This window comes from Meriones unguiculatus, chromosome 3 (genome assembly GCF_030254825.1).
Source record: "Meriones unguiculatus strain TT.TT164.6M chromosome 3, Bangor_MerUng_6.1, whole genome shotgun sequence".
NCBI lineage: Eukaryota > Metazoa > Chordata > Mammalia > Rodentia > Muridae > Meriones > Meriones unguiculatus.
Genome location: NC_083351.1, coordinates 145,842,856 through 145,868,619, shown reverse-complemented (window position 1 = coordinate 145,868,619; position 25,764 = coordinate 145,842,856). Strand labels below are relative to the sequence as shown.

The 25,764-nt window shown below is 39.8% G+C and overlaps 1 protein-coding gene across 1 annotated transcript in view; it reads right to left on the bottom strand.

Annotated features, from left to right (window-relative positions):
- The window catches only part of Gabrb1 (gamma-aminobutyric acid type A receptor subunit beta1), a 452,897-nt gene that overhangs the window by 274,013 nt on the left and 153,120 nt on the right, over positions 1 to 25,764 (bottom strand). The window contains exon 4 of the mRNA XM_060380727.1: positions 2,973 to 3,193. Within this exon, the coding sequence (XP_060236710.1) occupies positions 2,973 to 3,193 (221 nt within the window). The remainder of the gene's footprint in view (positions 1 to 2,972; positions 3,194 to 25,764) is intronic.

Below are 25,764 nucleotides of genomic sequence, written 5' to 3'. Positions count from 1 at the left end.
ATCTATACACCTAAAAAAGATAATCAATTGAGTGGACATGGGGTAAGATGATCAATCCTCATTTAGAAAGACAGATGGGATGTGCATCGAACGTATGACAGGAGTCTACTGAGCGCATCTGAAAGACTCTAACTAGCAGTGTTTTCAAAGCAAAGACTCATGACCAAACCTTTGGCAGAGTACAGGGAATCATAAGAAAGAAGGGGAGTTAGTCTGATGGGGAAAGGATAGGAGTTCCACAAGGACCAAATATATCTGGGCACAGGGTCTTTTCTGAGACTGACATTCAACCAAGGACCATGTATGGATATAACCTAGAACCTCCACTCAGATGTAGCCTGTGGTAGCTCAGTAACCAATTGGTTTCCCAAAGTGAGGGGAACAGGGACTATTTCTAACAGGAACTCAATGACTGGCTCTTTGGTCTCCCCACCCCCGAAGGGAGGAGCAGTCCTGTTAGGCCACAGAGGAGGGCTTTGCAGCCAGTCCTGAAGATACCTGATAAAACAGGATCAGATGAATGGGGAGGAGGTCCCCCCTATCAGTGGACTTGGAAAGGGGCACGGTGGAGATGAGGGAGGGAGGGAGGGACTGGGAGGGAATGAGGGAGCGGGACATGGCTGGGATACAGTTAATAAAATGTAACTGATAAAAAATAAATAAAAAAAAATAAAAAAATAAAAAAGTAGAACAAAAAAAAAAGAATGCTTACAGGATAAGATACTGCACTTTGGGTGTAAAATATGACTTGGAATAGTTTTTAAAATCTTGTGATTTCCTATAGCTTAAAAATTGCACCTCACATTAAATTTGAATAAAAATTTGATTTAATTTAAGTATTTTGTTTTATGATTATGGAGTAGTTGGCTAACAGGGCTTTGGGTACATCAGTCTTTTCATTACTAAAATTACTTCTTAATATATGGGCCCATTCACCATGACAATTAACTGGACTTACGAAAATGGATAAAGCCATCAGTATCATTCTCTCAATTCCTTATGTCTAAAATAAGTACTTTACCCTCCTAAAGATGCCAAAACATATGTTATATGACAAGGACTTTCTGCTTTGTCTGCTTAAGAATGATAAATGATAGCTATTCTTTTAAAAGGCTTTTATGAGAAACAGGCAGATTTTCACTTTTACAACCAGCAAATGTTATGTCAGAGGAACTGAAGTGAGCAGGATTTAATAGATAGGCTAATAGAGGAAATCAGATAGAAGCCTGAGTTATGGAAATGGCTGACTAGAGAATAGGGACTGCTTAAGCTGCAAGTATCTTGGTTCTTCATTCCAGATGTTGCTTGCCACAGTGAGACACCTCCAGACTCCGAGAAAACTCTTCTCAGGGTCAGAATAGCAGATGGATAGGCACATGGAGCAGGCGCTGAGTGTTTTCTTAATTGGACAACTGTATTTGTGTTCTAATCATTAGTAGCCCCAGGAGTTAGAGGGCCAACCTCAGGAGGCAAGTTTCCAATATCCGATGAAGCACAGTTTAGAGAGCTATGACTTAAGGGATACTATGTGCTCAATCTCAAATTAATTACTTTATGATATTTTTTCTTAATAATGAGCTAGGGAATACTAAGCCATCAGTACATTGTTAAAGGCTGCCAATAGTTTCTAAAATTCCTGAAGTGAAACTCTAAACTGCAACTTTGATCTTCGTTATTACCGAACATAGCTGCACTCTATTCGCCAGCAGAACACTGATGGTAAAAACTCTATAGCGTTCCTTCGCCTCTCAAAGGGCTTATGAAGGCAATACCAGCACTTTGAGCAAGTCATGGTTTAGTTACAGTCTTTGTAAAAGTAAAAGTAAAATTTGAAATGTAACTTAAATATTTAATTATTAAGCCTTCAATTACAAAACACGTTGATAACATTTTTATGACTTAGTAGATAAGCAAAATTAAATAAAAGACCCATTCTGGTATAAAACATTGCTGATCTAAGTCAAAGATAAATTATCTTTTTACTAGAGTCAAAAACACAACAACACAAATGTGATACAGAAAACAGCTGATAAAAATTAGAGATAACCCAAGGAAATAAAGAGATATCATATTCATGAACTTGAAATCTGTGTAATTTCATGATGTACATTTTTCCCGTACTATTTAATTGACTCAGCACTTCTTCATAGTAGGCATTTATTGTGATAGACGGACAAATTCATTCTAAAAGTTGTAGGAACATGTGACAAATGTTCAGTCTCAAACAAGTTGAAATATAAATGTTATATTAAAGGCCATATACACTTTGCTTTCATGACTTGGCTAAAAGCCACCTGACTTAAAAGAGGGTGACCCTGTGTAAGAATAAATAAATAGAACCATGGGACACAGCTGACTATATTTTTAAAAACCCTGTATATTTGATCAATGTTGTTGGCACAATCTAATGATGAAAATTCATTTTTAATAAATGATACACAAATAAACTAGAGATTCTGGGGGAAAATTGAACCCCACCTGTAGCTCTTGCAAAATGTCCCAAAATAGTTTAGTACAAATTATAGACCTCAATATAAAGGCAAATGTAAAAAGATGAATGAAATAAAAAATACTTTGATTTTTTTCCTTAAAGTTGCCCCAATTTTTCCAATTACTTACAAAAATATCTACTTTTCTTTTATAATTAGCTATAAACAACACTCAAAATTCATTTTGGTTCTGTCTGATTGACTCTGTGATAATCAGCCAGTTGACTTTAAATCTATTTGGAACAAAGAACTTTACTACTTTGTTTTGTGACAGTCAAGAAAAAATTCCTCACTTACAGATGATGGGCAAGGTTGTCCATCATCTTGGGCAACATTGCGCTCAAATAGACCCTCAAAATTTTTCTAGCAAAAGATATTGACACTAAGTATGTAAGCCATTTTCCTGGCTTCTCTCCCTTCTGCCTGCTCGTAAAAGTAGACTATAAAACAGAGGCATAAAACAAGCAATATAAAAGTACTTACCTTAGTCCATAGAGAACAGTTCCATCAGGATGCAGCCTGATCATTCGGTTTTTCACTGTGACCCCATGCACAAATGATTTCTTGTCATTGAGAAAGTAGGTGTCTGGCACCCAGAGTTGGTCAGCCACCCTATTGTCAAGGGTCAGATTTAATGGGATTCCAGAATATGAAAGCCTTTTGTCTTTCCAAGACTGTTGGAAATACATGGTGAGTGTATAATCCTGTGAAAGAAAGAAAAAGAAAAAGAGAATTTTACAAGCATCATCATTTCAGGGCATTTGTTGAGAAACCAAGCACATGAGGTCAGCAAGAAAGCTCAGAAGATCAAAACGCTTTGAGCACGAAACTGAAGGGCTGAGTTCCTTCCTGGAACTCTTGTAAAGGTGGAAGAAGATAACTGACTCACCAAGTTATCTTTTCCCCTACACATGTGTGCCATAGCCATCTGCTCCCTGACACAATACCATATACATACATAGCAATAAGAAATGAAATAATAAATATCATAAAAAGAACCTATGCATGTGGTATCGTGAATACCTCGCTAGAGGCCCCTCCTGTGTTTCCAAAGAGATACAGCTGAGTACATTGAGATTTATACTTCCAAGCACAGAGCAACGTAGGTGTCAGAAGTCCCGGGGCAGTGACTGAATGCAGATAAGCAATTCACAGAGCAAACAGGTGTAACTTGATTTTAAGATTGAAGTTTATGGCAACAATTATTTTGGGGAAACTAAAAGGAAAAACCTTGAATGACACCCAGTAAAAATGTTCACCCCTGGATATCATACTCCAGTTTTATTTCAGAGTGGAACATTAGTTCTGTGTTAACTTAAAGTGAGTGCTCTTAGAAAGATAATATGTTTTCAAAGTGCAATGCCATTTGAGTGACTGGTGGTCTATTAAACTTGTAAGTGTTATCAGTTGCCTTTCTCTAGTTATTCATAGTGACTTACAATTTGGCTGTGTTTCCTGAGAGGCAGATATAATTCGTATGTAAATGAAGATAATTACGTAGTCTGAAGACTGATGCCAGTAGTATAAATGACCAAGTTTCTTTCTTATGTTATCATTGCTCCATGTAAAGAATGGATTTGAGTTCAGAGTTGGATTTATACTTAATTGCTTGCTTTTCTACACCCTGCAAAGGCTTAGAATGAAGACATCTGACCACACTTTTTTTTTTTTCTGGCAATAAGTGGCCTCAGTACATGTAGTACTCCAAAGGAGAAGGATGTTGATCATTACCACTACCATAGTGCTTTAGGTATTGTCTCATTTTAAAGAACTAACAGCACAAAGTATGACTGTTATGAGAAAATCAGTTTGTAACAGTAAGATCATGATGTCTCTAAGATGTAAATGCTAATAGTAAAAATCGGTGTCTGTGAATTCTTTACCGATGATCAACCAATAAGGACCTAGTGCACAACCTATATGCCCTGGCATTGGTAGCAGAATGGAGGGTCGCTATTTGAGTGACAATGATTGTATTTGGCCATCCTGTGTAAATCCCTCAGCATAGAATTATGTATTTCTGAAAAACACTAAGTCACAAGGGAGTACTGACCCCAGAGAAGCAATTTTAGCACCTTTATGTATTCAGGCACACTGTTAATATTTACTCAGAAAACATCTTGCACTGAGTCAGAGCCATTCTTGTTCAAAGGCAATAATGTCGAGTCTTCTATTCTAACCATACACAGAGCCTTTGAACAGTCTGAAACAACAGTTGACCTTTATATGTAGATGAATTCATGTCTCATCAGACATATACAGTGCCCTGACACCAATAACTCTCTCCAATAAATAAGATTTGGGGTGTGAACTTAGAGTGTAAAAAGGCATGATCTTGAAAATTAAAAGAATAGATTTAAAATGTTCTTACCAAGAAAGTACAGGTATGTGAAGTAATGCCTGTGTTAACTACTCAATTTATCTTCTATATATACATTTTTAAAAACATCATGTTAGACAGGATAAGTTTATATAATATTTGTCAATTATATTGAAAATGAATGTTGTAATTAATCTTGTGGTAAGTAAACAACAGGGAGCTGAAAGAATTAATTAGTGCAAACATAAAATAATATAAAAGAGTAACCTTTATGAAGGTGTATATGTGTGTATGTGCGAGTATGTGTAAGAGCATGTGCGTGCATTCATGTGTATGTGTTTTTGTGTCCTCTCCCCTTCCGTCTTTAGAGGCTGTTTTATTTTCAGTGGAGAAATGAAGAACTGTAAGCATCTGGTGAGAGCTTTGCTATACATAACTCAGTCTGTTTTCAATATTGAATGAAAATTATATCATGGTTCTAAATTAGAGCAATGACATTTCCAATTTGTAGTAAAAAGTAATCCAGAAGAGCTGGCCCTGCCCCTCATCTGCTGCAGTACCAGGGAGAACTGGACCTGTACCTCACCTGGGCAGCACAGTAGAGCTGACCCCGATGGCAGGATGCAGGTGAGCCAGCCTGAGGGCTTGAGCATGGGAGAGCTGGCCCTGCAAATTGCATGCCCTGTGATAGCATGGGCAAGGGAGAGACACCCTCCTCTTCATCCTTATCCCTTGTTACCTATGGCAGGTGGGAGAATTTGTCATGAGAGTAAGAAGCCAGGGCATGTCCCTCACTGGTTGCATCACTCAGGAGAACAGGCCCCCTACCTTGCCTGGGCAGCAGGGTAGAACTGTCCTTGTTTGGAGGGGGTGTTGCAGTGAGCTGGCCCCGAGGGTATAACAATGAGAGGTGGGTTGTCCAGCTCAGATACCTCTGGGCCCAGATCTAAGGCTTTGCATTGGTCCACTCCAGCCTCTAACCTATCAATGAACTGCTGGGGTGCATGAAAGGGCTGGTCCTACAGATCAGAACTACAGTTTCTCTATGACACAGGGTAGTAACAACAGAGCATCTGAGAGGAGTCCTAGTGAGTTTCCAGGGCTGATAGAGTAGTAGAAGCCAGAGGCCTCGTACCAGACCAACCAGTCATTGCAATAAACATTTTCAAGAAAAGAAGTGTGGACAAAAGAGTATACTGTGGGACACACTGTTACACACTACAGCTTCCACAGCAAGATTTTTTTTTTCCTGTTTGAGGGGATATTGCAAGAGTAGAGGGTACGTGTGAGGGGAGAGGGAGATGAGCAGGATTGAGGTACATGATGGGAAAATCATAAAGAACCAACAAAAAGCTTAAAAAAATCTTTTGAAAAAGAAAGAAACCAAAACACAAGTTCTCTAAAGTTTTGACATTTCAGGAAGGGATTCTTGCTCCTGGCCAAGAATACTGAAAGAATTCCACTTCCAGGTATGAATCTGACATTATTACATCATTCATCTTGCTTTCTGAAGTTTGCAAGTTACTCCTTAGGGGAAATGTGATGCTGATGGAAACTGCTGGCCAAAGGGTATTCTCTGACACTGAGTAAATTAATAGGATTAGTGGGTGTGAGATTGCTAATGAAATTGGTCAAGCTAATTCAGGCATAAGAGAATTTGATTCATTGAAAAGGAGAGCATATCAAATCAGTAACACTCAATGAAGGTTCATGAAAGATATTATATTAAATAAAAGACTTTCTTTTCTTTCTGGAGAATTAAAGACATTTAAATTTAGATCTGTGGTTATTAAATAAATTTTTATTAATTACAATTTATTCACTTTGTATCCCAGCTGTAGCTCCCTTCCTCATTCCCAATCACACCCTCCCTCCCTCATCTCTTCCCATGCTCCTCTCAAGTCCACTGATAGGGGAGGTCCTCCTCCCATCCCCTCTGATCCTAGCCTATTAGGTCTCATCAGGACTAGCTGTATTGTTTTCCTCTGTGGCCTGGTAAGGCTGCTCCTCCCTCAGGGGGAAGTGATCAAAGAGCCAGCCACTTGGTTCATGTTGGAGACAGTCTCTGTTCCCCTCACTAGGGAACCCACTGGAACACTGAGCTGCCATCAGCTATATCTGTGCAGGGGTTCTAGGTTATCTCCATTCGTAGTCCTTGGTTGGAGTATCAGTCTCAGAAAAGAACCCTGTGCCCAGAGTTTTTGGTTCTGTTGCTGGTTTGTCCGAGAGTAGTGGTGTTTACAACTAACTGATCACAACCAGTTATAGATCTGTGGTTTTAAAGTTATGAGAATTTTGCTTTTCAAAATACCTCTAAAGAGAGGTCTGGCTGTAACAACTGGGTGGTGGCACTAGCATCTGTGAGGAGATGATAGACATCTTACGAACACACTGCTATGCACATCACAGCTCCCACAAAGAAATAGCTGTTTTAAAGTGTTCATAGTTGAAAAACTCTGGCACCCTTACTAGGGAACCGACTTGGATACTGAGCTGCCATGGGCTACATCTGAGCAGGGGTTCTAGGTTATATCCATGTATGGTCCTTGGTTGGAGAAACAGTCTCATAAAAGACCCCTGTACCCTGATATATTTGGTTCTTGTGTAGCTCCTGTCCTCTCCAGGTCATACTAACGCCCCCTTCTTTCATATGATTCCCTGCACTCTGCCCAAGGTTTGGTTATGAGTCTCAGCATCTGCTTTGCTGCTAGGTAGAGTCTTTCAGAGGCCCTCTATGGTAGGCTCCTGTTTTTTTTTTTTTTCTCCTACTTCCAATGTCCATCCCATCTGTCTTTCTAAGTGAGGACTGGTCATCTTACCCCGGGTCCTCCTTCTTGTTTAGCTTCTAAGGAACAGGGCTGTCTCTGACATGAATTCAGTGACTGGCTCTTTGATGCCCCTTCCCCGGAGAGAGAAGCAGCCTTGCTAGGCCACAGAAGAGGACATTGCAGCCAATCCTGATGAGACTTGATAAGCTAGGATCAGATGGAAGGGGAGGAGGACCTCCCCTATCAGTGGACTTAGAAAGGGGCAGGAAGAAGATGAGGGAGAGAGAGTTGGATTGGGAAGGAATGAGGGAGGGGACTACAGCTGGGATACAAAGTAAATAAAATGTAATTAATACAAAAAATGAAAATTTAATTAAAAAAAGAAAAACTCTGGCACCTCAAGATTGAGAAACCCTGCCTTCAATGAAATAACTTTCGTTTTGGCATTACTAAATACTTCAAAGTCTTGTATCACTATTACAGAAATATGTGTGCTTTTACAATAGTGTTCATGACTTTCTGCTAAAGAACCCTAATATAAGGTGGTTAGTAAAACTGAGACTCACAGCCAAACAATGGGGGTAGCATGGGGAGCCTTGTAGAAGAGAGGAGGGAAGGATGGAAGGATCCAGAGGGGACAGGAGCTCTGGAAGAAGACCAACAGTCCTGACTAACCTGGGCCCAGGGGGGCTTACAGAGACTAAAGTATCAACCAAGGGGCATGGACTAGACTTAGGCCCTCTACACATAAATAACCAGTGAGCAGCTTAGCCTCCATGGTGGTCCACTAGAAAGGGGATTGGCCGCTGTCTCACACATGGACTCTGTTGCACTCTTGTTGATGAATTCCCACTAGTGGGGTTGCCTTGCCAGGACACTGTGAAGTACAGTCCTCATGCTACTGGGTGTGCTAGGGTGGGTTGGGACAGGGGAGGCAAGATAGGAGGATGATGGAGGGATAGAGGGAAGAATCTGGGAAAGGAGGAAGGAGGATAAGATTGAGATGTAAAGAGAAAAACTAAATGAAAAAATAAATATAAAGGAATATAGCTTAAAAAGATGGTTAGTAGTTTCCTGTTTTGCTATGCCGAGGTATACCTGTTACTTGAAGGTATGCTAAGAGGGCTTCTCAGACACCTGGGAACAAGAGAGTGGCTTATTACTTGCCTTTGCCAGCAGCACATGTCTCACACAATGTTAGCACAGACAGTATATCTCTTTAACATCTAATAATATTATATCCAAAAGGATTTCATAAATGATTCTTCCCCTTCAAACTTCTAAAATAAAAGCTGTATTTTGAGAAAGAATCAAGGCCCTGGCTCACATTATATTTTCATCTATTTTATACATGTTTTAAGAGGTCCTAAGCATAAATCCTTGTTTTCTTTAAAACAGCCATCCCAGCTCAGGAGAGCTGTGAGATAGGTTCTTTCCAAAGCTAAGTTTACTTTCTCTGACAGAAAAAGTAAACTTTTTTATGGGTTATGGTGAAGCCCAGCATGACTGCCTCTCACTTCTGCAGCTCCTAGCATGATGGAGAGTATCTTACCGACCGTGCCAGGTGATAGAGTATCATAGCTACAGCTCCTTACAAAATGGAGAGTACCTTATCTACAGCTCCTGCTGGTGGAAAGTATCCCTGCAGTCCTGTTGATGGAGCGTTTCCTCCTTACAGTCCTGTGATAGAGACTACAGTACCCACAGCCCTGTTGATGGAGAGTATCTCATCTGCAGTCCTGCTGATGGAGAATCTACTATGTACAGCTCTTAGCATGATGGAGAGTATCCTACCCACAGTCTTTCTGGTGGACAGTAGACTATCTATAGCTCCATAGACTATCTTAGAATGATGGAGAGTATCCCAACTAAAGCTTCTGTTGGTGGAGAGTATCTTGTTTACAGCTACATGGTGAAGCACAGACAAACTCTCTACTACTTGGCTCTGCTCTTCTCTAGCTTCAAGAATGGGGATTAGATAACTAAATAAGAACACCTGGGGGGAGCCAAGATGGCAGTGCCAGGAGAGCACCGCGTTTGAGAAGCAGGACAGCACTTGCCGTGCAGAGACCAGGAGACTGAACTCTGGGCCCTGAAACTACATCAATCATGTTTCCCAGGTGAGGGGAGGCTCCCACGGTGTGGGAATCGGTCGGGTCCACTCACGGCTACCCAGCCAGAACCCGGAAGAAATCCCTGGTAACGCGGGCTTTGTGTCTCCGGGCTGGAGCCACAAGCGTCCCTGTCCCAATCACTTTCCCAGGCTGATCCGTGAGCACAAGGGTGCCTGAGGCTGGGAGTCCCAGCCGCAGGGGTACCCCACTGGGAAGCAAAGTTGCCAGACTGATCACGGGTCACCCAGTCTATCCCCGGAAGGTCGCTAGGACGGCGGGTACCATCCGCCAACACAACTGAGCTCCTGCCGAGCAGAGATCTGTGCACTCAGCTCAGCGGTACAGACAAGCTGTTCGCCCCAGTACAACAGGGACTGGGAACCCCTGTCCAGAGAGGACCTCACAGGGAAGGAAGAAACCGTGCTGCTGGGGTCACCTAGGGAAAGTCTAGCAGCCTGCAGATCGCAGACAGGTGAGTAAGTCCAGCCATCACAGATCTGGGCCCAAACAGGGAGCACAGAGTGATCAGAAACTCAGCTTCCGCAGACTAGCAGGCGGGTGCACACTCCACCAGCCCAGAGGCCTGCATTGTACCAAATACACCTTACAGGCAGAACTGTGCGCCCCAAGACATCAGAGCAGTACTCACCTGCCACAAATTACCTCTTAGGTTCTGGGGCACAGAGCCCCAACCTCAGACCTACAAAAGACCGGGAACCCTGAGATCAACCCCCAGATACTGCTCCAAGGGGCAACCAGTTATCCCTAACAAAACCGACCAAACCACGGGACACACAGGTTACAGCAGTTGATCACTAAATTTACAGCAAGAAACCCAGAAGGAGGGCAACTGTCTCCAGGACTTCTCCCAGTGAGAGGAGAGCTCTCTCGACTAATCAGGACCACAGTTACTACCCAGGTCTCTATGCCTGAGGTGAGCTGTAGCAACTCCTGAAAAACACCGGACATCCAGTGACTACACCCAAAAAGCTGGAAAGGCTTCCTTCAGGAAAAACCATCTTCCTGCCAAAGGGATTCTCTCCACTATAAGAGTCCAGGAACAACCAGAAACTAAATTCAAACAACTAAGATAGCCCAATGGGTAGAGGACAGCGTAAAAGTCCAACCAACAAAAGCCAGAGCAATATGGCATCTCCAGAACCCAGTTATCCAGGGGCAAATAGCCCTAGACACCCCAGCATAAATGAAATTCAAGGAGATGACCTAACATCTATGCTCATGAAAAAGATAACAGAGGAAACAATTAAAATACGAAAAGAATTAGAGGAAGATAAAAACAAACAGATCATGGCTATCCGTAAAGAAATGGAGGAAATTAAAGACAAGGAGATTATGGCCATCCGTGAAGAAATAAGGGAAGCTGCAGCCAAACAGTCTGTGGCCTTTAAAGAGGAAATGCTTAAATCACTGAATGAAATAAAAGAAACAGTGGATTGTTCAAACAAACAGCTGAAGGAATTGATGGAAAAACATGAAAATACAGTAAGACAGGGGAAGGAAACCAACAAAATAGCTCAAGACCTGAAGATAGAATTGGAAAAATTAAAAAAAAAAACACAAATGGAAGAAATTGTGGAGAGAAAGAACTTATGGAAGAAAGCAGGAACTACAGAGGTTAGCATAACCAATAGGATACAAGAAATGGAAGAAAGAATCTCAGGTGTGGAAGATACAATGGAAGAAATAGATGTATCTGTCAAAGAAAATGTTAAATCTAAAAAATTCCTGACACAGACCGTCCAAGAAATTCAAGACAACATAAAAAGACAAAACCTAAGAATAATAGGAATAGAGGAAAAAGAAGATTCCCTGCACCAAGGCCCAGAAAATATTTTCAACAAAATCATTGAAGAAAATTTCCCCAACTTAAAGGAGAGACCAATAAGAATACAAGAGGTCTATAGAACACCAAATAAATTAGACCAGAAAAGAAAATCCTCCGGCCACATAATAATTAAAACCGTAAGTATACAGAACAAAGAAAAAAATACTAAAAGCTGCAAGAGAAAAAGGCCAAGTAACATATAATGGCAAACCCATTAGAATCACACCTGACTTTTCAACAGAGACTATGAAAGCCAGAAGGGCCTGGACTGATATCATGCAGACCCTAAGAGAACACAGAGGTCAGCCCAGGCTACTATACCCTGCAAAACTCTCAGGCCTCATAGACGGAGAAAACAAGATATTCAATGACAAAAACAAATTTCAACAATACCTACAAACAAATCCAGCATTACAGCAGACACTGGAAGGGAAAATACAACCCAAGAAAGCTAGCTACATTCAAGAAAACACAGAAAATAAATAACCCCACTACAGTAAAACAAAAAAGAACCAAGCACACAACCGTATGACCACAGCCAACATCAAATTCAAAGGATCTAACAGCCACTGGTCATTAATCTCTCTCAATATCAATGGACTTAATTCTCCAATAATAAGACACAGACTAACAGAATGGATGCGTAAACAAAACCCAGCAATCTGTTGTATACAAGAAACACACCTAAGTCACAAAGATAGACATCACCTGAGGGTAAAGGGATGGAAGACGGCTTTCCAAGCAAATGTATGCAAGAAGCATGCAGGAGTAGCCATTCTAATATCTGATAAAGTAGACTTTCAACCAGAATTAATCAAAAGAGATGGGGAAGGACACTTCATACTCATCAAGGGAAAATTCCACCAAGAAGACATCACAATCCTGAACATCTATGCCCCAAATACAAGGGCACCCACATTTGTGAAAGAAACATTGATAAAACTTAAACCACACATAGACCCCCACACACTAATAGTGGGAGACTTCAACACCCCACTCTCAACAAAGGACAGGTCAACTAAACAGAAATTAAACAAAGAAACAATATCTCTAACAGAGGTCATGAATCAAATGGACCTAACAGACATTTACAGAACCTTACACCCAAACACAAAAGAATTTAACTTCTCCTCAGCACCTCATGGAACCTTCTTCAAAATAGACCACATAGTTGGTCACAAAGCAAGCCTCAACAGATACAAGAAGATTGAAATAATCCCTTGTATCCTGTCTGATCACCATGGAATAAAGCTGGACCTCAATAACAACAAAAATAGCAAAAAGCCTACACATACATGGAAACTGAACAACTTGCTACTAAAAGACAGCTGGGTCAGGGAAGAAATAAAAAAAGAAATTAAAATCTTCCTAGAACTCAATGAAAATGAAGACACAACATACCCAAACTTGTGGGAAACAATGAAAGCAGTGCTAAGAGGAAAGTTCATAGCACTAAGTGCCTTCAAGAACAAATTTGAGACAGCGCATTCAAGCACCCTAATGGCTCACTTAAAAACCCTAGAAAAAGAAGAAGCAGACACACCAAATAGGAGTAGATGGCTGGAAATAATCAAACTCAGGGCTGAAATCAATCAATTAGAAACAAATAAAACAATTCAAAGAATCAATGAAACCAAGAGCTGGTTCTTTGAGAAAATCAACAAGATAGACAAACCCTTAGCCAAGCTAACTAAAAGGCAGCAAGACACCATCCAAATCAACAAAATCAGAAATGAAAAGGGGGACATAACTACAGACACTGAGGAAATCCAAGCAATCATTAGGACTTACTTCAAAAGTCTATATGCAACAAAATTTGAAAATTTAAATGAAATGGACAATTTTCTTGATCGATTCCACTTACCAAAGCTAAATCAGGACCAGGTAAATCAATTAAATAGTCCTATATCTCCCAAGGAAATAGAAGCAGTCATCGAAAGTCTCCCATCCAAAAAAAAGCCCAGGACCTGATGGTTTCAGCGCAGAATTCTACCAAATATTCAAAAAAGAGCTAACTCCAGTTCTCTTCAAACTATTCCACAAAATCGAAACAGAAGCAACATTACCAAACTCATTCTATGAAGCCACAGTCACCTTGGTACCTAAACCTCACAAAGACCCAACAAAAAAAGAGAACTTCAGGCCAATCTCCCTTATGAACATTGATGCAAAAATACTCAACAAAATACTCGCAAACAGAATATAAGAACACATCAAAGATATCATCCACCATGACCAAGTAGGCTTCATCCCAGGTATGCAGGGGTGGTTCAATATACGGAAATCCATCAATGTGATCCACCATATTAACAAACTGAAAGAAAAAAAACACATGATAATCTCCCTAGATGCTGAAAAAGCATTTGACAAAATCCAACATCCATTCATGTTTAAAATATTCGAGAGATCAGGGATACAAGGCACATATCTAAACATAGTAAAGGCAATATACAGCAAGCCTATAACCAACATCAAACTGAACGGAGAGAAACTTAAAGCAATCCCACTGAAATCAGGGACAAGACAAGGCTGCCCACTCTCTCCATATCTCTTCAACATAGTTCTGGAAGTCCTTGCTAGAGGAATAAGACAGTTGAAGGAGATCAAGGGGATACAAATTGGAAAGGAAGAAGTCAAATTATCACTATTTGCAGATGATATGATAGTATACCTGAGTGACCCCAAAAACTCTACCAGGGAACTCCTACAGCTGATAAACACCTTCAGCAAAGTGGCCGGATACAAAATTAACTCAAAAAAATCAGTAGCCCTCCTATATACAAAAGACAAAAGGGCTGAGAAAGAAATTAGGGAAACAACACCCTTCACAATAGCCACAAATGACATAAGGTACATCGGAGTAACCCTAACCAAGGAAGTCAAAGACTTGTATGAAAAAAATTTCAAGTCTCTGAAGAAAGAATTAGAAGAAGATATGAGAAGATGAAAAGATCTCCCATGCTCATGGCTTGGCAGGATTAACATAGTAAAAACGGCCATTTTACCAAAAGCAATCTACAGATTCAATGCAATTCCTATCAAATTACCAACACAATTCTTTACAGACCTGGAAAGAAAAATTCTCAACTTCATATGGAATAACAAGAAACCCAGAATTGCTAAAACAATCCTCTACAATAAAAGATCTTCTGGAGGTATCTCCATCCCTGATCTTAAGTTGTACTATAGAGCAACAGTTTTAAAAACTGCATGGTACTGGCATAGAAACAGAATGGTGGATCAATGGAACCGAACAGAGGACCCAGAAATAAACCCACACACGTATGGACACCTGATCTTTGACAAAGACGCCAAAACCATACAATGGAAAAAAGATAGCATCTTCAACAAGTGGTGCTGGTCCAACTGGATGTCTACATATAGAAAAATGAAAATAGACCCATACTTATCACCCTGCACAAAACTGAAGTCCAAGTGGATCAAAGACCTCAACATAAAACCTGACACATTAAATCGGCTAGAAAAAAAAGTGGGGAATACCCTAGAACTCATTGGTACAGGAGACAACTTCCTGAACAGAACACCAACAGCACAGGCTCTAAGAGCAACAATCAATAAATGGGACCTCATGAAACTGAAAAGCTTCTGCAAAGCAAAGGACACCATCATCGAAACAAAGCGACCACCTACAGATTGGGAAAGAATCTTCACCAACCCTTTATCTGACAGAGGACTCATATCCAGTATATATAAAGAACTAAAGAAGCTGAAAAGCAGCAAACCAAGTAATCCACTTAAAAAATGGGGAACAGAGCTAAACAGAGAATTCTCTGTAGAGGAATACCGAATGGCAGAGAAGCACTTAAAGAAATGCTCAACCTCACTAGCCATTAGGGAAATGCAAATCAAAACAACCCTGAGATTTCACCTTACACCCATGAGAATGGCCAAGATCAAAACTCAAGTGACAACACATGCTGGAGAGGTTGTGGAGAAAGGGGAACCCTTCTCCACTGCTGGTGGGAATGTAAACTTGTAAACCACTCTGGAAATCAATCTGGCGCTTTCTCAGACAACTAGGAATAGTGCTTCCCCAAGATCCAGCCATACCACTCCTAGGCATATATCCAAAAGAGGCTCAAGTACACAAAAAGGACATTTGCTCAACCACGTTTGTAGCAGCTTTATTTGTAATAGCCAGAAGCTGGAAACAACCCAGATGCCCCTCAGCTGAAGAATGGATGCAGAAATTGTGGCACATCTACAAAATGGAATATTACTCAGCAATGAAAAATAAGGAAATCATGAAATTTGTAGGTAAATTGTGGGATCTGGAAAGGATCATCCTGAGTGAGTTGTCCCAGAAGCAAAAAGACATACATGGTATATACTCACTCATATAGACATACAACATAGGACAAACCCACTATAACCTGTGCATCTAAAGAAACTAAGCACGAGAGAGGACCCTAACTAAAATGTCCAATCCCCATCTGGAAAGGCAAAGAGGATGGACATCAGAAGAAGAAGAAAACAGGAAACAACCTAGGAACCTACCACAGAGGGCCTCTGAAACCCTCTGCCCTACAGATTATCAAAGCAGATGCTGAGCCTGATGGGCAAGTGTTGGGCAGAGTGAATAGAATTTTATGTAAGCACTGGGAAATAGTAAGAGCTGGAGAGGACAGGGTCTCCACAAGGAGAGCAACAGAACAAGAAAATTTGAACACAGGGAACTTCCCAGAGACTCATACTCCAACCAAGCTCTATTCTTGGAGATAACCCAGAACCCCAGATGTAGCATCATACAGATGTAGCCCAGGGCAGTTCAGAGTCCAATTGGGTTACATAGTAATGTGAAGAGGTACTGCCTCTGACATAATCTGAGTGGCCTGCTCTTTGATCACCTCCCCCTGGAGGGGGAGCAGCCTTGCCAGGCCATAGTAGAGGACAATGCAGCCACTTTTGATGTGAACTGATGGACTAAGATCAGAAAGGAGAAGAGAACCTCCCCTATCAGTGGACTTGGGGAGTGGCATGCATGCAGAGGGAGGAGGGAGGGTGGGATTGGGAGGGGAGGAGGGAGGGGATTATAGGGTGATGCAGAATGAATAAAGTGTAATTGAGGAAAAATTTTAAAAAAAGGGGGAAAATAATTTAAGAACCTTAAATGACTTTCAAAAGTGGAGCAAAACATGGAGTTAGTCAATTTACATGGAGCATGTCTCGCCCCTGGGGGCAATGGTCTCCTGAACCTACTCAGACCTCGGACAGCACCACTGCTAGTTCTAGAACTGATGCAAGATGTTCCAATGAGGGGGTTAAGGCTTCTCATAATATTTCCTATAAGCCCACACCTGTTTGTTTATATCCCCCATTTTTATTCATTATTAGCCAGATAGAGTCAAGTAATTGTGGTGATGATACTTGCTTTTTTGCCCAATGCTGGAATGCTAGTGAATTTAGGTATGCCCTGGTTACTCGCATGCCTCGCTGGGTGCCTGTGCCCGTTGATGCCCCTCACGCTACGACTCTCTTCAGACAGAAAAGGGATTTTGGAACTACAGCTGCCACTGTTACTACCATCTCATTGGCGGCTGTTGGAGCTACCACCGTGGCATTAGCCATGAGTCATACTGTGCAGACTGCTCAGACCCTGAATAATCTTTTAGCCAATGTAGCTCATGCTACATTTTGTACATTAGATGTACAAAAAGGAATGAATGCTCAACTAAAAGGAGGCTTGATGGTGTTCAATCAGAGGATTGACCTCGTGCAGGAGCAAATTGATACCCTATGGCAAATGGCTCAACCGGGCTGTCAATGAAAGTATGCTGGACTTTGTGTCACTAGCATACAACATGAGAATTTTTCCTGTGCTGCAAATCTGTCTAAACAATTGTCTAGCTATATTTTAGGTAATTGGACTGGAGAATTCGATACTACGATGGAGCAGCTGAGAGTGGCCATTATCACAGTAAATTCTACCAGAGAGGACGCAGGACTAGCCACAGGATTATCACCATGGATTGCTGCAGCCATGGATCATCTGAAGGAATGGGCGGGCATGGGAGCGTTAGCAGGCCTTCTGGTGTTGGTCTCCTTGGTTTGCCTGTGGTGTATATGCAAGATTAGAGTCTCACAACAGCGTAATGCAGCCATGATCATTCAGGCCTTTACAGCCATTGAAGCAGGACAGTCTCCCCAAGCATAGTTGGATACCATAAAAAGCTAAAATGTTACGCTCAGGATGCGAGGCTAAGCACTGCACTCAGGGTCAGCTGCTTTGGACCCAGAGAAGAGCAAGTCTGATTGCATGCGGGTTGATACCCCAGGTCCCGCCTCTGAGAAAAAGGTATCGGGCGGGTCTGATGCTCTTTGGGTGGATGACACCTAAATGAACATCAGTACAAAGTCCCAATTTATTTCTAATATCAGAGATCAGACCTCTACTCTTGCCTGATGCGTCTAAAACAAAAGGGGGAACTGTAGAGAGCTGCATAATGCTGTGCCTTAAAGATGGAGCTTGTTTCCACCTTCCACCTTCCCGATGGTGAGTGCTCTCTGTCAGGAACAACTCCACATTTGGCTAAGGCTGAGGATCTGGCTTGCTTCCATGTATGTGGACCTATCTGCATTGCCCACGTGGCACGCTGGGGTTGGCTACCCAGAGGCTATTTAAGCTGTGGGCTGGCTTTCCCCAGGGTCCGATGATTGTTCAAGGTTCCTGAATAAACTGCATTGAGAAAAAAAAAAAAAAAAAAAAAAAGAACACCTTTTTCGCATGCATACAATAAGCACATGCCTGACTAAAAAAAAATGATGGACATATTATAGTCTTCTCTAAGAAATTTATTGCTGAGCAAATATCTATGACACAGGCTCAGCGAGACTGAGTTTAAAAACCATGACCCATAATTAGGATTGCTTTGTTGTATAGAAAGAGAAACAAAGAAAGTCAAAGGGCAAAGTTCATTATGTTTTAGATAATGAATAAGTAAATGCACAATGGTTTTCTACTTTTTTCTAGTTAGGCGGTTTGGACACCTTTAGTGTCCAAACATCTTCTGCTTATGATCTCATTGTATCATATTTAGTATTACTCTCCTTGGGATACAATGACTCAATTTTCATTTTCCTCTAATAAGAAAAAGAAACAATTATTCTGACCAGATCAGAATTTCATTAATCAGAATATGTTACTATGTTACTGTTATTTTATATATATATATATATATATATATATATATATATATATATATATATGACAAATGAAACATCAAATTACCCACATACAACTACTTGACTTATAAAGTGGAAATACTATAAGCAATCTGAGAACCACGGATGTTAAATGACTTTCAAATAAAGGCCACATGCTTGGGATAAGTATGGTTTATTAACCAGAGGAGAAAGGAGAGAGGAAGCACATATCTCCTGTCAAAGCAATTCCTTTTAAACAAAGAGAACTACCTGGAAAAGTCATCTGGAGATCAACTGGTAACAATTATCACACTTTACAATGATAAGGGGGAAAAGAGACAAATCTAGCACTTTAGTGTGCCCAATTAAGCAAATCTAAACAATAGTAAAAATGAACCACAGAAGACTTGATTGTAATGGAATCTCCCATTTAAGTGAGTAGTTTGCCTGTTCACCATGCAGAATGTTCACCTTTGTATCTTTCAGATTTGCTGCTAATTTCTAATCCTTCCTTCCATGTTTAAGTACTATTTCAGCTGTTAATACATATTTGTTGTGTTTATTCATTAGCCAAATTTTGTTAAGACCTTTACATTGTATGCATTCTCCTTTACCATTCTCTACAAAGTTCATGTTATTGTTTATTAAAATTTATCAATAGTAGCTTAGTGTGTGGTTCACAGGACAAAATCTATCTTTCTGAAGAACGAAGGACCGAGTCTATTTTAGATCTATAGTTTTAAAGTCATGGGAATTTCGCTTTCAGAATACCTTTAGCAAAATCTAAGGGGGAAAGTCTGGTTGTGACAACTGGGTGGTGGTCATAGGCACATTTGGTTTTTCCATCTGGGTGGTCAGACATTTTGTCAGTCTTACGTTATTTCCTGAAAATGTTTGGATTTAGCCAACACAGTGAATAACAAAAAGCATTTGCAGTAATATCGCTAGTCGTATACCAAATAAGAATCAGATAAGGAAGCCATATCCAGCAAATAACAACAAATGTATGCATGTGACAGTGACATGACAGTTAAGTACACAATTCTTTTACAATGCCATGAACTCCATGAGACCCTATCTGGAACTCGGAGGTGATACTACTGCAAAGGCTTAGCATTTTAAACTTAATTTATACTGTACAAACTACAAATATTTGTTTTCATTAAAACTATTAAAATCTTCATTAGCTATGAGATCTGTGGTTCTCAACTTTCCCAATGCTGCCTCCCTTTAATATAGTTCCTCATGTTGAGGTGACCCCAAAGCAATAAGATTATTTCATTACTATTTTATAACTGTAATTTTGCTATGGTATGAACAGCAATGTGGATATCTGATATGTAACCCCTGTGAAAGGGTCATTTGACCCCTTAAGGGGTCACAGCCTACAGGTTGCAAACCACTGCACTAGATCAAATTTCTCAAAATCGATGATAAAATTTATGCTAAACAGTGACAGTTTATATGTCTTATATTCTACAGTTTTGGTAATCAGAAGTACAAACAAAGTTGTTCTTATAGTAAATCATATCAAAATATTGAATCTAAAGCAAGTACAGTTCATTTTAGAAACTTCTGGGTCAAATAATCTTAGTGTAACTAGAAAGATGAATTTATTCCATTAATATCTTGTGATTATTTACTATAATCAAAGAGTTATGCCAGATGATGAGGAAAATAGGTTGAGTGATATATATTTCTCACTTGTGAAAGACAATGACCAGTTGGAAAGATTTAGCTTTGTTTAGTTCCAAGTTCCTCAATTTTTCTATTAGTAGTATAAGCAGCTCATAGCCTGAATTTTTCCCCCACTTAAAGTACTCAGAAAACTCAGGGTAATTTCACTTTTCTTAATTTACATCTCTGTAGTAAGAAAGCCACACTATCAAGTAGAGAAATGTCAGCTTAGTAGTGGCTTATGTTAACCTAGAGAACAAATAACTGAATACAGCAATGACAGTAAAGAGGAGAAAGAAAATGGACCTCGATGGAATCTTAAAGTCAACACTCGATAACTTCATTAAGTTGGATGGATAAGAACAGAGCATCATGGCACCCACCAGGTTTGTGACCTGTGTAAGTAGGTAAAACTGAAATATGAATACTTGAAGGCTAGGTGTTAACAATGACTGTTTACTGTATATAAGTGGTATTGTGGTCTAAATTATCAATAAAAATTCCATGCTAACACAATGCTGAAACAGACTGAGCTATCATTTAATCCTTTGGCTCAGACATTCAGTATGGTAATGAGACATGGCGTCAGGAATTAGGAGACTTGGAATCTACTTAAAGATGTGCTGTTTATTAGAGCTTAATTTTGGAGCAAATCTGTCCACTAGTGTGATACTTAATTACCATATTTGTGTTATATGAACAAATATTATTAACAAGACTGTGGGACTAATTAATCAAAAGACTGTGTGCAATAGGCCTAATACTGTAAAAGCTATGTCTAAACAAATATGAAAATTAATCTGCTTAACATATGTTACAGAGGAACATAGAACCTTATATATAAGTTGTCCAATTTACCACCTACATAATAATGAGACCTGGCTTTAATTAATATTTTATCATAATTTCACCATTTTAGCTGATGTTTTTCATATGCTATATATACTATGTATTTAAAACTCAAAACTTCCCTACAAAATTGGAATTAATCTCATATATGGAGGAAGCTACATGAAGGCATGTTCACAGTGATTCTTGTGAAACATGTCTCATGTGTTTTAAATCTACAATTCTAGTTCTTTTCCACTATTTCATATCACAGATAATGACTTAGGTACCAGGTACAGCACAAAAGGTTTTCCTCTAAGATTTGGCTTGTATTATTTGCCTAGGGCTGACTTTTGCTTTGTGTTCTAATGGATACCATTTAGTCACTGACATTCAGTTCCACTGGGGACTTTTCATTCATCTCTCTGATGTTTTACCCATGAATCTTTCTTCATCATCTTGTTCATAATGAACATCACTGCTATCCTCTTACTGGCATGGCAATGACATCCCCATAGAATGTTAAGCACAATCAATTGTTCAGTACTACCCTGGATGGTTCATCAGATGATGCCTAAGAAAAAGTCAACATTTTTGTTTCGCAATAATCCACAAGGAGCATAGGGAGCAGAGTAATTTTCTTCTGGTACAATGGATGTCACACACAAAAGCCTGCCAAAATATCTTACTACTTTCAAGTAAAAGCCTCATTAATCATTAGCTACTGTAACAACTGTATTTCCCATGCTAAAAATTATTTCCAAGTGACAATTAGATAAAAGTCAAATATCACATGAAACTGTAAGCAAAGAATCTCTTAATTTAGATTATGCATGTATAACATTCTAGGAAAAGTGGATGAGTTTATTGGCTAAGGGAAGGGCTAGACGTGAGCTGACAGAATCCTGAATAATGGAGTGAGTGAGTGACCTATCACCCCAGTATAAACTACATCCACAAACCCATAAATCTGGTCCTCCATAACCATCGTGGTAAAATCATCCAAACTCAAAACTAGAAGTTATTCTTGACTCGGTTGAACCAACTAACCAAGGTGGCATTTGAATTTTTTATCTTGTGTATAGTACTTACCACCAACTTAGATTGCAAGACTTACATGACTAACTAGATAGGTTCCTAACGAGTCTTCACTTCCCACTGTTTTTTCACTCACCCATCTTTGATAGATAAGGAGCTAGTTAATTTTTTTCTTAATTAAAAGAAATGTGAGCACAGTGATTTCAAGGTTAAATCTGCTATAATAGCTCAATACCATGAAATCAAGAATGCAAATTCTCGAGGTGCAAGAAACACCTTCTTTGTCCCCATCTTCCTCTCTGGTCACACTCCTTACTTATTTGTTTCTTTTACTCTGTCATACAGCCATTCTTGTTTTTCAGCTGCCCAAACATCAGTTTCTATTAGTAAGATCTTCTTGGCATGGGACAATCATTCTTCTTCAGTAGCTTCTTTACCTGGATACTCTTCACCGACAAAAGCCTTAGATTAGAAAGAGAATACAGTGCTGTCTTCTTGGTCAGAAGATAGAAGCTTGGGTGTAACTATTACACATGTTCTTGCAAAACTTGCTCATCCTCTTGAGTGTCATTATACAAGGAGAAAGATCTGCATGCTCTTGTCTTACCTCAACTGGACTCAGCTCCAGCATATCTACCACATCATTGCCTTAGCACTAAGGACAGTAATTAGCATCTAGAGGATACGCAATGACTATTTGTTGCCCTGATCAATAATTGGACTGGATTAGAGGCAAATCCAGAGATAAGGAGTCCAACTTAAGAAAAAGTTAGATTTTTTAATAGAGGTAAGACATTTTAAAGCCTAAATGGAGTCAGAAGGGGTTCGGGTTAGCAGGAGAAGAGAACTAGACATTAAAACAAAACAAGCCTCCTGTTGTTAGGGGGCTGGAGAGATAGCTAATGTGTTAAGAGTGCATCCTGAGACTGATACTCCAACCAAGGATCATGCATGGAGAGGACCTAGAACTCCTGTGCTCATGGCACAGTGTCCAAGTGAGTTCCATAGTAATGGGAACAGGGACTGTCTCTGACATGAACTGATTGGCTAGCTCTTTGATCACCTCCCCCTGAGTGGTGTGCAGCCTTACCAGGCCACAGAGGAAGAAGACCTTGCAGCCACTCCTGATGAGACCTGAGAGACTAGGCTCATAAGGAAGGAGAGGAAGACCTCCCCTATCAGTGGACTTGGAGAGGGGCAGAGGTGGAGAAGGAGTAGGAAGGGTGGGATTTGGAGGGGAAGAGGGAGGGAGCTACAGGGGGGAAACAAAGTGAATAAACTGTAGTTAATAAAAATGAAAAAAAGAGTTCATGCTGCTGTTCCAGAAAACTGATATTTGGTTCCCACCTGCTTCAGATGTCTTACAACTCCCTGCAACTCCAACTCCAGGGAGATGGACACCTCTAATATTTTCTGATAATATTCATATGTACATACACATAAAAACACAAGTGCACACACTTAGACATATTAAATATGAATATTTTTAAAAGTATTGGGAGAAGGTGGGGAGATCTAGGAGGAGATGAGGGAGGGAAAACTATGATAATTGCTTGTATGAAAATAATTTTATTTTCTAAAAGTTAAAGTTAAAATAAATAAATAAAAGTATATGGAGCAATTAGAATGGGCCCCAATCAATCACTATAGATATAATAGATTGAAAAAAAAGCTGTAACTACTAAAGGGAGGTCAAGATAGAGAAAAAGTTTATGTTTGGGTGGCTACATATTAATGTGAAGTGACAAAAAATAAAGATATTGTGATGGACAACCTTGATTGTCCACTTGACATGCCTGGGAAGAAGCATCTTCAATTGAAGAATCCCTTCATCAGACTGGCTAGTGGGTAAGTACGAGGGATATTTTTTGATTGTTAATTGGTATAGGAGGGCCCAAGTCAGTGTGGGTGATATTCAGGTAAGTGCGCTTGGACTCTGTAGGGGAAAGTAGCTAAACATGAGGCTAGTAAGCAGCACTCCTCCATGATTCCAATCTCTGGTCTTGCTTCAGTTCCTGCCTGAGATTTCCTCAGTGGTGTGCTCTATGACTTGTAAACTGAAATAAACTTTTTCCTCCCCAAGTTTTATATATATATATATATATATATATATATATATATATATATATATATATATATATTTCTTTATTATTTACACTTTATTCACTTTGTATCCCCCCTGTGGTTCCCTCTCTCCTCCCTTCCCAATCCCTCTCTTCCTCCCCCTTCTCCACACACTCCCCTCCCCAAGTCCACTGGCAGAGGAGGGTTTCTTTTTCTTCCTTCTGATGCTAGTCTGTTAGGTCTCATCAGGAGTGGCTGCATTGTCTTCTTCTCCATTTTTTAACTGGATTACTTGATTTGTTGCTGTTTAACTTCTTGAGTTCTTTATATATACTGGAAATTAGTCCTCTGTCAGATATAGGGTTGGTGAAGATCCTTTCCCAATCTGTAGGCAGTCGTTTTGTTTTGAGGACAGTGTCCTTTGCTTTACAGAAGCTTTTCAGTTTCATGAGGTCCCATTTATTGATTGTTGCTCTTAGAGCCTGTGCTGTTGGTGTTCTGTTCAGGATGTTGTCTCCTATGCCAATGAGGTCAAGGCTCTTCCCTACTTTTTCTTCTAAGTGGTTTAGTGTGTCTGGTTTTATATTGAGGTCTTTAATCCACTTGGATTTTAGTTTTGTGCAGGGTGATGAGTATGGATCTACTTGCATTTTTTTACATGTAGACATCCAGTTAGACCAGCATCATTTGTTGAAGATGCTGTCTTTTTTTCCATTGAATGGTTTTGGCATCTTTGTCAAAAATCAGGTGTCCATAACTGTGTGTATTTATGTCAGTGTCTTCTATTCGATTCCATTGATCCACCAGTCTGTTCCTATGCCAGTACCATGCAGTTTTTAGTATTGTTGCTCTATAGTACAGCTTGAGATCAGGGATGGAGATACCTCCTGAAGATCTTTTACTATAGAGAACTGTTTTAGCAATTCTGGGTTTCTTGTTGTTTTGTATGAAGGTGAGAATTTTTCTTTCAAGGTCTGTAAAGAATTGTGTTGGTAATTTGATGGGAATTGCATTGAATCTGTAGATTGCTTTTGGTAAGATGGCCATTTTTACTATATTAATCCTGCCAACCCATGAGCATCCTCCCCAAGTTTTATTTGCTCAGTATTATATAACAGTAACAGAAAGCAAACTGAAGCAATGACATGTTAAAAATAAATCAGACTTTTAATCCATATCATTCTATGTATTTTAGAATCTCATATTTATCCTCAGGGAAATATATTTGACAGGTAAGCATCATCAACAAAAATGATCCAGAAAATAGAAATCCCCACCATAACTGATAATCTAGACAATCAAAGTATTAATTAAATCATGAAGCTACACTATAACATTCATTGGATAATACTCAACAGGCATTAATTTAGTTACACCATAAGCTTTACATTATTTAGAATATTTTCTAAGAATGTTACCTGTTAAAAATTATGTGGCACAGATCAGGTGTCGATAA